This window comes from Echiichthys vipera, assembly GCF_963691815.1.
Source record: "Echiichthys vipera genome assembly, chromosome: 2".
In the NCBI taxonomy this organism is placed as follows: domain Eukaryota; kingdom Metazoa; phylum Chordata; class Actinopteri; order Perciformes; family Trachinidae; genus Echiichthys; species Echiichthys vipera.
Window position 1 is genome coordinate 15,778,628 of NC_139827.1, and position 16,285 is coordinate 15,794,912.

Below are 16,285 nucleotides of genomic sequence, written 5' to 3' on the forward strand. Positions count from 1 at the left end.
GCTCACCTTGGGCATCTGCTGAGCCTGCCGGGCTTGGACGGGCCAGGTTGCCATGACAACAGCAAAACAGCCAGGGCATCCCAGAATAACTGGAAACTTTTATTTAACAGGCCAAAAAAAAAAAACAGCTTTACTGTCCTTGACATTTCAGCAGGTCCTGTTGAAAATGACACTGGTGAAGTTTACAGTCCATTCTTTTAAAAAGTAATCTGATGTTAAATTGATTAACTCAATATGTTGGAGGGGACATTATGCTTATTATAATGTTTTAATTGTCAAAAACACATTATTTTTCTCATACTATACGCCTTAATATATATGTATTTACCCCTCTGTCAGAAATACTAGTCAAGTCTGCTCTGATTGGTCACAGTCTGTGCTCTCAGCGTCACTGCAGCCGGGGAATGACTGTAACGGCACTTTAGCGACATTATAACCACATGGAAGTGTGCATTTCTCTGTGGATTGAGTTTTTTGATAACTTTCACAGTATTTACAGCACCCCGACCTGCTATATAATCAAAAAAGACATGGAAATCTCACTTTTTACAATATGGGACCATTACGGTGTTACGGCATATTCAGTGTAAGGAGACAACCATTATATTGCATAGATTTTTTACAATAAAAAATTAGACAACAAATGCTCCCAAACAAATAACGTTTTTAGAAAATGAGCAGAGAGAAACCAGAGAGACCAGTTGTTGTGAATACCTACAGGTTTAGTGCGGGCGTATATAAAGAAGCAAAACAATGGCATTACCCTTGAATTATGAGTGTCTCTAAATTATACTGTCTACCTGACATGACTTAAGTGCAAACTCTCCAGGGAGCGGGGAGAAGTAGGAATAAACAGGTAGACAATGTTGTTTGAACAGAGCTTCACAGACAGCTGAGCACCTAGTAAGACGAAGTGATCTGAAAGCCAGCAAACCATTTTGAGTTTGAATCCAGAAAATGTAGCTGGCATCATAAATCCAACACACGGGCATAAACATCTGCACTGATAGACTTGTCAGCTTTCATTTGTGGTGGTCGTCAACGTTGCCATCTGCCTCAGGAAAGACTAAATTGTTCTTCCAAAGGGTGAATGAAAGAGTTGGAGTTGGCTCAGTTGTACGCTCAGTGCGGAACATTCCCTAATGTGCAGCGCTTGACTGAAGAGGCTGAAATCAGTTAACACGAGTGCTCACACACACACACACACACACACACACACACACACACACACACACACACACACACACACACACACAGGTGAACACAGCAAACACAGGGTTATTGTACCTGTGTCAGCAGTGCACCTGCCAGGCCTCACTGCAGACCTGTACGAACTGTGGCATAGGAATGAGTCCCAAAATGTGTATTTGTATTTTTACATATATCTTTGACAGAGTGAGGACATTTTGGCTGGTCCTCACTTTTTCAAAGGCCTAAGACATGGTTTTAAGACATGGTTTTAAGGTTCAGGTCCTGGTCTAGGTATAGTATTTAGTTGGTTAAGGTTAGGGTAAGGGGCTAGGGAACGCATTATGTAAATGTATGTCCTCACAAAGATATATGTGCGAGAAAGTGTGTGTGTTTGTGTTTCCTGGGATCTTACTCGCCATGGTGACTTAAACCCGTGACAAAAAACAGACATTTGTACTCCACAGTTCCCTCGAACCTCAGAGCCGTCACTAAAAAATAGAAGAAGAGGCCTATACGAGTCTGTCACACACTCACGCACAGATATAACCACTTCAGCCCCCAGGTGTTTGTGTGACGGGTCATAGCCAGCAGGTCACTCTGTCAACAGCTCTGTAACTATAACCTGTGGGAAGGTATTACAGTTTCAACCATAAGGAATGAATGGATCCACACTGTGTCTTTGATCCCCGGAGGATCAGAGTGACAGACTGAAATAGGAAGCTGGAAGTTGTTGACCAGTGGTGGAAGATTGGTAAGTTGACGGTAGGGAAGACGTTCTTCAACTTACCCTGAGCAAAGGTAGACTTCCAAAACTTCCTAAACGTCCAATGGGTTAGTTGGATGGTCGAACAGTGTCAGAACCCCGACACGCATTGGCCAGAAAAATAAGAAAATAAGCAGGATTTGTATTTCCCTCTCAAGCTTTTGTGTCATTCGTCACACAACTACTTTGACAATTTTCTTGTCCAAAACTCAGTTGCTTTCAAGGAAAAGTGCGCTGTTATTCTCTTATTTTTACATCGTTTTGCAGTGCTCTCTCTAAACTCACCTTAAAGTTTGGACATTTGGATTATCTATAAACACTGAGCTTTGGCTGATTGAACCTGAAAACGTATTTTTCTCCATTGTGTCTGTGTTATTCCACATCTACATTTTTTTAATAATTAGGCCTTGCTTCTTGTACTGCGTTCCCACCGGCCGTGTAAATTCACTTTGCATCTATATACACATATTTCAACTCACACGGATACAAGCATTGACTTTGTATGTAATCACACTGCACAATTAAATATGGACGGTGTGCATTAGTGTGGAGAATGATGTATGCATGCTGGGGCATAGTCTTGGGCTGTGTGGCAGACATTCTTCAAACCCTCTCTATGAACAATTGTGTTAAATGTCAACACAGATCTCACGATACGGTTGTCCTTTAGCTATACCTATTTTGTCAGATGACTTTGTTCTTGTACTAGCTCAGGAATTACTGTTCACCTGGTTAACAGGTAACAATCAAATCTCTGTCACATACTTGTTCAACTGACAAGTGATAAGAAAGAAAAACAAAAATGAGATGGAGAGCAGCAGAGGATAGGACAGAGGTTTAGAAGAGACCTGGAAACACTGGTGTAGGTGCAAATTTACACACAAACACCTTGTTAACTGGTGCAGGCGTCAATTAGTGTGTTTAACTGCAATGACTGAAACATGATATTCTTCCAAACAAAAGTAGGTTACAACCAGCAATGAGACAAACACCCACTGAACTCACGACACCATGTAACCTCAATGAAAAACACTCTAAGCTCATTGAACAAACCCTAAATTAATGGGAGGGGGGATTCCACCTTCAGTTTTTGTGCCGTTATTATACAACTGATGAACACTTGCGTGCTGTGAACCTTAAACAGAGCTAATGAAAAGAGATGAGATGAAAGGATCAATGAGCAGTCGGAAACCGAAGCCTCTTCTAATTTGCAGTGTCGTCCACTTAACTCTGATTGGGATTTCAGAACAAAATGATGAGGGACAGAGAAAAAGAGAGGTAGAGGTAATAAGTGAGAAGGAGATGAAAGAGAAGACAGAAGGCGGACAAATCAGGGCTAATTTGTGTCGCAGGCAATCACAATTCACATCGACACTGGTCCTGAAAGGCAGCAGTTGTACACCAAACGCACGCTTGCTTAATGGAGGTTGTGTTCTCGCACTTTAACTGCCCTCCCTTGACCTCTTGTAATAGATTCACATTTTTAGGCCTGGTGGGTACTACTAAACATAATGTATGTACACACACAAAGCATATGGAGGTTGTTGCCAGATCACTGAGCTGTTCAACTATCAAAAGAGACACTTCGATTTCATGCCACCGTTGCTATGAGTTTGCAGACTGTAGCCAATTACGGGTAAAACTGGCACATCTTCTTTCTCCCATTTACAGATCGACAGGCACAGCAGCTATTTTTACCTCTGCATAAAAGCAGAGACTGTTTTCACACTCCGCCAACTGGAACTGTGCCTTTCATTAAGGAAATCTATTTAGAGACGAGCAGGAGGGAGAGGCAGAGGAGCGGAGAAAGATGAGCTCTGATTAAATCTTTCAATGAAAATGTTTGAGGCTCTGTCTGTTATTTCTTCACCACACAGCCTGACAGCTTTTTAATAGAATCGGGCGGGGTGCAGTTTGCTGCATCTAACTGCTTTTACGATCCTAAATCAAGACTACACAGTTCAATATCACCCCAAACCGTTGAGTTATCTCCCAGACTCAGCTGGTGTCAATCACTGCTGTAGAGTTAGATGAGCAGATCAGCAAACTGTGTCCCTCACCATCTGTGTATGTGTCAGTGGCAATTAACTTGATGAGCACATCAGTATGCCAAAGATGTATGGGAAAAAGAGAAAAAGATAGAGGAATATAAACACTATAAAAAAAAGAAACCCAAGGAGAAATCCTTTGAGTGGAAAAATAACAGGACATATTTTGGTCACAGGGTCAGTAAAATATCATTATCTATTAGTTGACCCTTTGAAACTACCCTTTACAGTGTGTGGGTTCCTTTCACTTTTCTCTCACTGTCTTTGAACCAATGCAACTCACACGTTCCTTTTGGACCTGGAATAAAAAACATCCTCACCTTTACTTAAAAAAAACTTACTTCAAGGAATAGCTTGGATTTCTTTTTAAACCGGGGTTGTATGAGGTACGAAAACTTAGTCAGTGTATTATCTACAGTAGATGGTGGTCAGCATGTCCCCAGTTTGGAGAGGCAGGCAGGAAGACAGGCTTGGAAGCAAAGCAATGCACTGCTGTGGATGGAGGCAGCAGTTAAACATCAGGAGTGTACACTATTTAGAAAATATTTTCTCCGCTTCACTTTGATGTCAGACAGCCGAATTTATGCGGGGGAAACTGAAGCCATTCTATGCTCTTGTCAAAGCCACAAGAAACTGACCAAAGTCAATAATAACATAAACAAACTAACTGAGGCAGCGGTAGACCAGTAACTCCTGTGTTCTGCAAAATAAAATAAGTGGTGTCTGGTGGCTTTGACGAGAGCATCGAACGGCTGCTTCGTCCACAGCAGTACGCTGCTAAGCTTCCGTGTCGGGACTCCTGCCTGCTTCTCCAAACCGCCATCGACTGTATGTATACATTTACTATGGAGAAGTACATCATACAACCCCACTTAAAAAAAACACATCTCTTTAACAGCTGCAGCTATAGTTGCCATCAGTGACCGCAGTGACTGCTGTTATGATCTCATTATCTGAACCTTATTTCGCTTTTAATGTAGGTAAAACTGACAGGGCGCAGCGAGACATGCCATCCCTACATGCACTGGTGAATGCAGCTGAGGGCTCCTTATCCATTAAGTGCCTGTTACCTGGGTGGTGGATCATTCATTTGAAAAAACACTGAGAAGCATGCCAGCTGTTCCGTGCATGGGACGATGAGGCGAAACAACACTGCCAGTCAAAATGACTTTAAATAATGACCATCCTTTTCTCTCAGGTATGACCACTGAATGTCTAACTAACAAGCTCATTGATACACACGACTAAAACTCTTGGAAAGACAAGTCTCATCGGGGACTGGTGGCTTCCCCACCATTATATTTCACCTTTTTTAATTAAGGATATTAGATGGGCTATTCTCACACTAGAACTCACTGTTACTACTTTATTTAAAGGTCCCATATTGTGAAAAGTGAGATTTCCATGTTTTTTTTATTATAAAGCAGGTCGAGGAGCTTTATATATACTGTGAAAATATCAAAACGCTCAATCCACAGAGAAATGCACACAGCCCGTATTCAGAAACGGATTTAAACGAGCTGTCAGGACTTCACAGTTGTAATGTCACAACTATACTACGTATAGGTAGAAAGTCCAACTACAGTGCCGTTACAGTCTTTTCCGAGGTACAATGACAGTACAGAGGACCCAGGATTTTTCTGAAGGGGGGTTTAAAGAGACGCGCTAAAATGGAGCATTTCACACAGAGGGTGAATACAGGTATAGACAGACGCAGTATGAGAAAAAAATGTCTGTTTTTTATCATTTAAGAATGCAAAAGTGCTCTCACAGAAACCCAAATTACAAGTATGAACCTGAAAAAAGCATAATATGTACCCTTTCAGAAATGATGGGGTGATGATCTTAAATCATCTACCACGTGGCTAAAACACTACAACAATATGCACACAGAGTAAGTCCCTCTGGCTAGACGACATTCCTGAAAGATCTGAAAGACTTGTGCGGTTGGAGTAAGGGGTTTGGGGATCATAACTCACAATCAGAGGGTTTTCTATGCCACCAAGCAAGAAGTTAAGGGGGAAACACTTCCATGGAAAGTATGCAGCCATGTGAAAGTGTTTAATCACTAAGCTCCTGCGGGCGCGTGCCTGGGGCATTTCAACATGGCGTTGGGAGAAGGCTATCAAGAAAAAGGCAACTGTGGACACACACACGTATGGATTTCTCTCTCACACACACACATACACACACACACGTGGACACAAAGCCTAGAATCAAAGACATTACTGTTCACTAATAGCTGTAGTGTTTTTAGTCTTCTACCACAACAAGAGACACAAATTCCTGTTGCAAGGCTATAGTGAATAGTCATCCAAGTAAAGAAAAAACATGTTTCTATTGCACAGACATACAGTCAATGGCTTATCAACAACCTGTCTCTACAAGTGCTCCATCTAATTTGAGTTGAGCCAGGTTTCCGGTCTGTATGTATTGGGAGAGCAAGCAGTTCCCAGTCCCCTTAGATTAAAATGTAGTGCATATGTGCTGTAGGTGTAGCTCATCATCATCCACCTTGTACAAAGGCGGCAACTAAAAGACAGAAAAGCTTTCTTCATTCCATTTTTACAGATGAACGCGAGAAGCAAAAATACTGAGATGAAACATTGTATCGCATGTAACGTATTTCTAATTTGGCTTCTCCAACTACAGTCGCACAAGGAAATCCATCTGATGAGCCTTCCCAGTGGGTACAGAGCAAATGTATTTGGTTCATTCTAGCATGCGATTTAAACATGCTTAATACGGTTTATCAGATAAATCCTGGACATGAACTGTGGTCCATCCTCAAATCCCCAGAGATCCTCAAAAAACAAAAAAAACAACAACATGGACAGAGCACCAAAACAGACCATTTCAGACCTTTTTGGATGATGCACATATTGTTTATAATCAGGCTACCAATCTTTCCTGATTGGTGTGTGAGTCTAGAAGACAGACAGAGCCTGGGACACTTTGATTGTGAGGGAGAGCGAGAGGGCGGTGCAGCTGCTATCCTCCTAACAGCATCTTCTCTGCATCATTAGACTGTCTGTCTGTGTTCAGTCCTCATGTTTGTTTCAGGCGATGGGGAACATGAATCAAAGCATTCTGAGGTTTGCTCTCTTGCTTCCTGCACACAGAGGAGGAAAGCACTTATACAGCAACAAAATCCTCTCCGGGGACAGGAGAGAGAAGTGAAGGGGAAAGCGAACAGAGCGACGCAGCACTTTGATTCCTGCCCCCGACGGTCTGAAACCCAGAAATTGATATCTGTATGTAGCGAGTTCACACAGGGGCTGATAAAATTGATAAGATGGGGAAGGTTTTGTACACATCCTAAACTGCTTTTAAGAAGACGGAGGAAAGTCATAGTCCAAACAAAGAAAAAGATGAGGGGGAGAAGATGATCCTGTCTTTTCCCTGCTGTGTAAACATCCCTGATGAGATGAACAGAAATTAATATGCTCTGCATTTGACAAGGCAGGGATGCCAGAATTGATTAACCCAAGAGATGCATCATTGTCTTCCTCTCTGAACATCTTATTTTGCAAATATATATTACGCTGGCTGGAACATTTTATTTAAATTAATAGGTTTCAGCATAACTGCACTTTGTAGTGTGTATCTATGCATTAGACAAATAAAAGCCTAGACCTCTCTCAAGCAGACTTTGTCTTTTGTCTGTCATGCAGTGACACAGGTTACCAGACCGGTTTAAAACTCTTCTTTATTTTGTCTTGAGTGGCCCATCATTTCTCTTTCTTAGCTGCTTCACAGAAGCAGGGGGTCTCAGAGGTCAGCCCCTTGACAAATGGAGCAGCTCATTGTGAGGAGGAAGGAGGAAAGGAGAATAAAAGAGTGAAAGGACATTTGTTGGTGCCAGATCGGGCAGCGACCTTGCCATTTGGACAAACCCACATTTTTATAAGACCAACATCCACTTGAGGAAATTCAAAGCTGTGCCGCACGCATAAATACAGCGGATTGAGAGGCCCACTCACTATGTGTCCATAGAATATGCTCCATCAATAAAACACCCACCCACACACACACAAACACACACACACACACACACACAACACAACCCAGCTAGCCTTTCCCGTAATCCCATGGGACCTCAGTCTCCCTCTGAAAGAGTTGGCCTGACACGAGCCTCTGACAACCCTGCTAACCCCCTGCACACACACATACATACAATTCCCCCTCTGAGAAATTAGGGGTCTCCAGGTCGGGCAGGTGCTGTGGCAGCATCACAGAGTGGTGGCTGTGTGTGTGTGTGTGTGTGTGTGTGTGTGTGTGTGTGTGTGTGTGTGTGTGTGTGTGTGTGTGTGTGTGTGTGTGTGTGTGTGTGTGTGTGTGTGTGTGTGTGTGTGTGTGTGTGTGTGTGTGTGTGTGTGTGTGTGTGTGTGTGTGTGAGATAGTAGGGGCCCCATTTGCCTTCTGTCAGTCCAACATACTGCATGCATGATCAGTCAGCCTGTGTTTCTCTTCTCCTGGGGTTTCTTGGCCCTATCAATGTGTGTGTGTGTGTGTGTGTGTGTGTGTGTGTGTGTGTGTGTGTGTGTGTGTGTGTGTGTGTGTGTGTGTGTGTTTGTTTGTGTGTTTGTGTGTGTGTGTGTGTGTGTGTGTGTGTGTGTGTGTGTGTGTGTGTGTGTGTGTGTGTGTGTGTGTGTGTCTCTTTATGTGTTTCTCGCAAGATCCTGGCTGATGGATCAATGCCTTTAGGATTATGTATCACCCTAATTGCATTATCAGGGTCAATGTAAGTGGGCGTCACACCCACAGCCTCCAGTGTGCCCCCACTCCTCTGGTGCTCTCCCCTCTGCAGGAGTTCGGTTTGAAAAGCTGTGGCCCGGTTACATGTTACGCCAAGATTGTTACCCAGCAGGCAAAGGATTTAAAGCTGAACTAGGCAAAATTTGATCTAAAAATACATTTGTCTAATCAGCCTAAATCACAAACCGGGGCTGAAGGGGAGAAGACTGAGCCATCTTTACCAGCTGAGACCTAGTCATTTTAACTAATTTAGCCAAATTAAATGATGGTGCCGGGTATGTTTATCCACAGAAAGAGACAAATCAAAATTAATTAGTGACATCAAAAACTACACAGTGATGAGTGAGCACTCAAAAAAAAGTTGTATTCAGGAGCATGAGTTCTTTTGAGATGCTTTAAACAGCACAGATTAGCAATGATGGCAAACATGAGCAAGCTGTGTGAAGTTGAATATTGTGATACATCATTTCTGACAACCACCTCTTGCTGATGATGTGCAAAATTTCACAGTGCAGGTTTAAGTCACTTCCATTAGTGATAAAGCCAGTGTTACAGTATAATAACAATGTCAAGGCCATGATACATGGAAAAGAATCACTCAATTTGGATTTTTTTCACATTAGAAAGTAACTTTTTCCTGTTTCCTCTGCTTATGGTGCAATATTGAATCTTGGTTCATCCAAAATCTTCCCCATGTCTCATGACCTTTAAGCAGGAGAAAGCAGTGTTTCATCTGGTCGCACATCAGTGTCAGTTCATACTAATAACACATATTAAGTCAGAGGTCACCTACAGTTCACACACAGATGAGCGACTTTGAAGACAACACTGCTCCACAATGAGTGAAACATGCATATGGTGAGAGATTCAAGCCACGGTCACTTTCAGTACATACCTTGTCAAACAGAGACTTCCATTGCTGAGACAAGGGAAGAAAGATACAAAAAAACAAGTCAGGAAATGAGTGAAAGGAAAATATAGAAAAAAAATCTCAGAAACAGGAACTGGAGTGGAGAGAAGCACCTGTTTTGTCCAAAAAGGACTTCCCTCTCTGTGCACATTTGCCTTAATTGCAGTCTTGAAATCACCTGTTGTTATTATCTAATCATTGTGTTAAATGAGCCACAGCTAAAGATAATAAGGGGCCAAAGTGTGGCTTATTATGTGTGAGGAGGTTCTTAGTGGCCTATTTAGATGTTTGAGACAACTACTGAAGCAACAGTGGTGTGTGTGTGTGTGTGTGTGTGTGTGTGTGTGTGTGTGTGTGTGTGTGTGTGTGTGTGTGTGTGTGTGTGTGTGTGTGCGTGCGTGCGTGCGTGCGTGCGTGCGTGCGTGTGTGTGTGTGTGTGTGTACTCATTTTCTAAAACTATTTCAACCCTCATCTGTTTTCACTGTAAAACTTCCGATGTGACATGACATTTAGATCATGTATAAATTAATTTTAGGCTCATGTTATGACAAGCTGCTTTATGAAATCCAACTCACTTTGCTGCTCAAGTGCAAATGAAAGTGGAGGTCCTGATGCGTAATTGTAACAAACAATGTAACACGGTAACAGTGATCTTATGTGCAATTGAGGACCTTCTATATACTGAGTGCAGACTTACGTCTTCTGGAGCCACGGGTAGGACGTCGGTGCTTTCCAAAACCTCGATCTCCTCGCCCTCCGCGTTGGACGCCACCGCCGGAGAGGAGTTCACAGGCGCCTCCCGGGTTACGCCCGTCATCCTCGGACTGCTCTTATCCATACACCCGCGGAGCGCAGCGACTCGGTCCTCGGGAATCACTCCACATAGTTTACAATCCCATTTCGTCCCGTGTGCGCGTTAGCAACGACAGAAGGCAAGAAAGCAAGGCATCACGCTCCCTAACGCATCACTTCGAGTTGGACCCGTTTTGGACTTTGGGCAGAGGATAAGACCAGGTGAAACGATAGACACCTCTGAATTGAAGAGGTGTGCGTAGGCTACTCCAGTTATTCCAAGCGCACTTTCACGCAGGCCGGGCGAATAAATATTTACCCGCAGAGGGGAAAAGTTGATTTGGTAATAGTTTAGTAATAGTTCTGTGCCGTGAAGTCCCTTTGTGGTGTCACACCACCGTCCACCACACCGTTAGTCAGCAGTGACAGAGGGTTTTGCAGAGCTGGAGAGGAGCCGTCTGGATGTCGCTCGCCACGAACAGAGGCAGCGGTCCAAGTTTGTGTAGAAGGGGGGACGCACATCTAACAGAGCGATCCTTCACACTTGGAGAGATGCGTCGCAGCAGCGACAGAGCGCAGAGCCATCTGAAAGAAATAATGACATCATCAGACAACAACATGATACGGACAGATGTGATAAACCGGTCTGAATGACGCACGAGTCTCATATGGCTGGTCCATCCAGGGGGAAGCCGGTAAAAACTAAAACAGCGTGGGCACCACCACATGGCAGACTCCAGGGAGAAAGAGTCCAAGCTAGAGTGCCCTTTTTTTAGTGCGTCATGATACCTGGCACGGTGATTTCTGACATTCCACGGCGCAGCACGGGGGGGGTCACCGTCTGTTCTCCGCCACGAAGCCTCAAAGAGGGGATGGTTGGTTCAGCTCCAGGAGACCCCGGGACTCTGCTCCAGCTGCATGTGTCCCTCCAGCCAGAGAGGGAGAGATGGAAAGAGAGGGTGGGGGCGGAGATAGATAGGAGAGGTAGGAAGAGACTTGGCCGCTCCCGCTCAGGGGTTTCGAGGAACTCCGGCTCACTGGCTGAACAGCTGACCATTACTGGCCTAGATGTTGTAGTTCGTTGGTGCATTATTTTGAAATGTATTAGTAATAATGTAACCCTGTCAGGTTCAGGAACCCTTTGGTTGACCCTTTCCGTTTGTTATAAATGTTGGTAATTTATTAATAAAGGGACATTACTTATTATTACTTATCACTTTCTAATAAGATCATGTTTGCGGTTAAACATATTAATATGCTTAGTCATTTATAGGGTTTAAATACTATAAATTGTTAATGGATTAATGTTCCTGTTACTATTAAGTGGTCTCATGGTCCATGGAAGTGGTCTTTGTAACAAATTAAAGACAAGAAAAAAAAAAGGGGGGGGGGGTGTGAAGGAAGAAAGCGGTCAATCCGATAACAACAATATTTCAACACTACATCTTTCCTCTTGACTAATTTCTCTGTGAGATATATTCACATTTAATGCAATCTCATCTCAGTACTAATTCATCGAGTCCCACAAAAACAGCATAAACTCTTAAAGTGCTCAAAGGCTCAGAAAGGAGGGAGTGTCCAAAGGTTGTAAATTCCAGGTTGTATGAGGGAAACATAAGCTGTCCCCTTTGGAGTCTGCTGCTGCAATCATCCAAATGATTGGGCCCCTTTTAGACAAACACTACCTATTACCTCCAAAGACATCAAACAAAACTAATAGTTGGGTTGAAGCTGTTTATGAGGAGAAACTATGTGATGTTGGTGTGGTCTGTAGTGTGTAGGTTGATCAGTATCCTTCTAGTGAAACTCCCCCTTGTACAGTATGTGATGGCATTGCCATGGAAACAATATGGCCAGTTGATATTTTTAACCCTAGGGGGTCTTTTCCTGACTCCTACACAGCACTGTTGGGTTAAAGTTGAAGTCTGATATGTACAACAACCCAGAAGCCATTTTGTATCCTTGGACAGAGATCAGCAAGCCACATTGAGATTCTGTATTTTCATGTGGCCTTTCGTGGATGGAAAACAAGCAGAATTTTGTACCTATTAAGTTATTGTACAAACATTAACAGCCTCAAAATAGTTAATTTTTACCTCTCACATACTGATAGTCATTAAAACATTGAAAAACGTCTTCTTTGCAGACAGTGGATACCTGGATAATATGAGTTAACACTCTATTTATCCTGGGGGGGGGGTTGCTGTGCAGCAGTTGCAATACAAAGCGGGAAGAGTGCAAATATAAAAGTCTAAGATACGGTTTAGAGCTGCTAAGTCAAAGTCAGGTAACAAGCGGTAGGGATCAGTCCAGGTGGGGTTGCATATAGATATGTATGTACAGTATCAGATCTGAGGAATGAGTACATGGTTAATACAGAACGTACATCATGATTATGTCTGTGATATTGCACTTAATGTGGACATAACGGGAAATAATGTGACAGTAATGCGTTATTGCACATTATGTCCGGGAGTCAGTTATAAGGAGTTGGGATGATGATAAAAATCTAATATAGTCCATGACAGAGAGTAATCCAGAGAGAAAAGGAAGAGAGAGAGAGAAATGGCCGAACCTTTAGGGACTGCATTGTTGATCTGTTGCGCATTCATTTTTCGAATATTAGGACTTCAAGAGGATTTTTGCATAACAGATGCAATGTGTATCTCATTTGCATAAAATAGATTTTTTTCCTCAGTTGTTCCTGGAAAACCAGAAAAGCACATGAAATAAATGGCAGGGTGTTACGGCACTAAACAAATGTGTATGAAGAGAACGAATAATAATGCTGAAAACTGTATTATTAGGGTCCCGAATGACAAATATCAATTAATAAATAACATGCACACATTCCAATTTTTTTATATTACCAAGAAGTGAAGGGAGTTATTTTCCCGTTAGCTGCTGGCACCAATGGGAATTCCCGTTAAAAGCAACTAATTGGACAAAATAAGCGTTGACGTTGCTGCTGGCAAGTCGTGTGCTAACATTATCTGAAGAGCTGTGACATGAGAGGCAGGCGAGGGACCAGCGTGTGAACAAAAATGAGAGAAAGAACCAAGATAGACAGCACGAAAAACACCTACCATGTGGCAGAACTTAGCTCATATATAAATTAACAGTTGGGGAGTATTGCTTTCTTTTGACGCAAGTCTCTCTCAAAGCTGTTTGCAGACACCACATGTTCTCTAAGCCAGTTTTCACAATCTCTTCTGTCTGATGTACCCCACTGTCAAGTTTCACTGACATAAGTGATGTTCAAAATGAGTGTATTGATTTCAAACTTCATGCTACATTGTTGCTTGTATAAAAGTGTGGAACATTAGAAAATGTTTTTAATTCATGCATAAGTTCCCCTGAGGTACAGGTAGGCATACCCATGGTAAGGAATTTTTCTCTGCTGCCTTGAAATGGAAGTTGTGCGCTTGTATTTATGACATGGGTAAGTTGTGTACACAACTTGTGAACTCTGACCTTTAGGAGAACTTCCACTCGAAAGGCATTCAGTAGGCTGCTACATGAGGGGGAGCATTAATATGGACTCTTGTGAATACAGTAAGGTCTTATTGTCCTCTTTGTATCAAATGCTCACACACCTTTATATGAATTTACTGGCATCAAAAGAAAGCAGGTTGTACTAGCAGGGGCTTCATTTCCATGTATAAATAGCAGTGTTCATGCAGCACAGTGTCTCACTGTCTCACATAATTGCAGATACTCATTAGTGAGAACCAGTGGTGCTTTAAATTTCAGTATAACAAAGCAGCTGCACCAGAAAAATTCAGTTTCAGAAGTCCAAATGCAGTGTTCTTTGAACTATGGATTTAACAGTCCCTAGATAAGTTGGGGGAATTTTAGTGTCTCTTGAGTCACCCAGGGTACTACTTGATTTAACACAAATTTGGTTTCTTGGGTTTTTAAACATGTGGGTTAGCAAGCCAGTCTGAAATAAGGTCCGTTAGAGATGAAAATTCAAGGTCAATAATCTGCATACACTATAATCCTCTATTATAGAGGGATCAGTATAAAGAGCAATTTGAGAATTGTGTTTAACTCTACTCAATGATAAGCTTTCATCTGGAGAGAGAACTATTGTTAAAGAACAAAATTAGTTTCACAAATACCTTGCTCAGTGGTGTAATGGATGAGGCAGGTTGCAGGTGTAGATGTCATAAATGTATGATATTCATGATGCAGCGCTTCACATATACTAAAAACACTCATCTTGCCTTCCTCCTGATCTCACCCTGGTCCATCTCCCCTCGCAGACTGGCTCATAGATGCTGGTGAACTTACCTGATCACATGAACAAATTTTAGTTTGGTTTCACTCTGCATATTCAAATATACATTACATGGCTGCCACTCAATTTGAACAAGTTTCATCCACTAGTGATTTTTTTTTAAGCAATGCTGCCCTCTTGAGTCTTAGTCAATCCTGTTTTTATATCATTACATGATCAGTTATGATCTGTTATATTTAATGTGTTCCTTACAGTCTGAACACATTAAATATAACAGATCTACTTGTCTGAACAGTACAAAATAAAAGTGAAAAATATATATTAAAAAAGTGGTAAAGGAAGACAATTTTAACATGGGGGACCCCGCACAAGTGTCGAAGGGCCTGCGGATTATGACGGACTTTAAGAACAAGCCCAGCTCCGTGAATGGCTCTGCCCTCTCTCTGGCTGATGATTTGAATTCTTTTTATGCACGGTTTGAAACAGACTGGGGGAAAGACAAAGAGAGCATCATAGCAGCCATGGCCAATGACATGGCAAAAGGCAGAGAAACCCCATTCACAATTAGTGAATGTGCTGTGAGGAGGGTGTTCAAGGATGTGAATGGGGAAAAGGCTGCGGGGCCGGACCAGATCCCTCGGGGGTTCTAAAATCCTGTGCAAACCAACAAGCCCCAGTGTATACTAAAATCTTTAACACATCCCTGGCCCAAGCTGTCGTTCCGTCCTGCTTTACACAATCTATCATTATCCCAGTGCCAAAGAAAAGCAGTCCATCATGCATGAATGACAATCGTCCAGTGGCCCTGACATCAGCAGTAATGAAATGCTTTGAGAAGCTAATAAAGAACTACATCAGTAACTCCCTGCCCAGCTCTGTTGATATCCTCCAGTTCGCTTACAGTGCAAACAGGAGCAGGGATGATGCCGTCACCGGGATGATGCCGTCACCAACTTGCTGCACACCACTTTGACCCACCTTGATGAGGCGAGAGGGAACTAAGTGAGAATGCTGTTTATAGATTACAGCTTGCATTCAATACCATAGTTCCCTCTCGCCTGATCCAGAAGATGAGGTCGCTGGGAATCAACACCAAAATGGGTAACTAGATGCTCAGCTTCCTTACAGGCCGTCCCCAAGTCGTCAGAGTGGTTGAAGGTGTGTTGTCAGGACCCCTAATCCTCAACACTGGCGCCCCCCAGGGGTGCGTTCTGAGTCCACTGCTCTATAACATCTACACGATTGCATAGCCTCCAGCATCAAGTTTGCGGATGACACTGTGGTGCTGGGTCTTATCACAGATAACGAGCAGGGCTATCTGAACCAAGTGAAGGACCTGGCACTGTGGTGTCAGACCAACAACCTGGCCCTTAATGTCACAAATACTAAGGAAATGGTGGTGGATTTCAGAAGGAAGGAGGGCGGTATAGGCTCACCCCACTCATCATAGGTGGAGAACCTGTGAAGGAGGTGCCCAGTTTTAAGTAACAGGGGGTGCACCTTACTCAGGACCTCTCTGCACACAGAGCACCTGATTTCCAAATCAATTCAGCAGCTGTACGTCCTCCTCCCGACGCCT

The 16,285-nt window shown here is 42.9% G+C and overlaps 1 protein-coding gene across 2 annotated transcripts in view; it reads right to left on the reverse strand.

Annotated features, from left to right (window-relative positions):
• The window catches only part of rhbdl3 (rhomboid, veinlet-like 3), a gene marked incomplete at its 5' end in the record, with an annotated part of 51,663 nt that extends 41,154 nt beyond the window's left edge, over positions 1–10,509 (reverse strand). The window contains 2 exons of one of the 2 annotated variants that reach the window (XM_083925216.1): positions 9,656–9,679; positions 10,369–10,509. In XM_083925216.1, the coding sequence (XP_083781342.1) occupies positions 9,656–9,679; positions 10,369–10,509 (165 nt within the window). Of the gene's footprint in view, positions 1–9,655; positions 9,680–10,365 lie in introns of both variants that reach the window. The other variant, XM_083925217.1, reaches the window with a different exon arrangement.
• Positions 10,510–16,285: the final 5,776 nt, after the last annotated feature.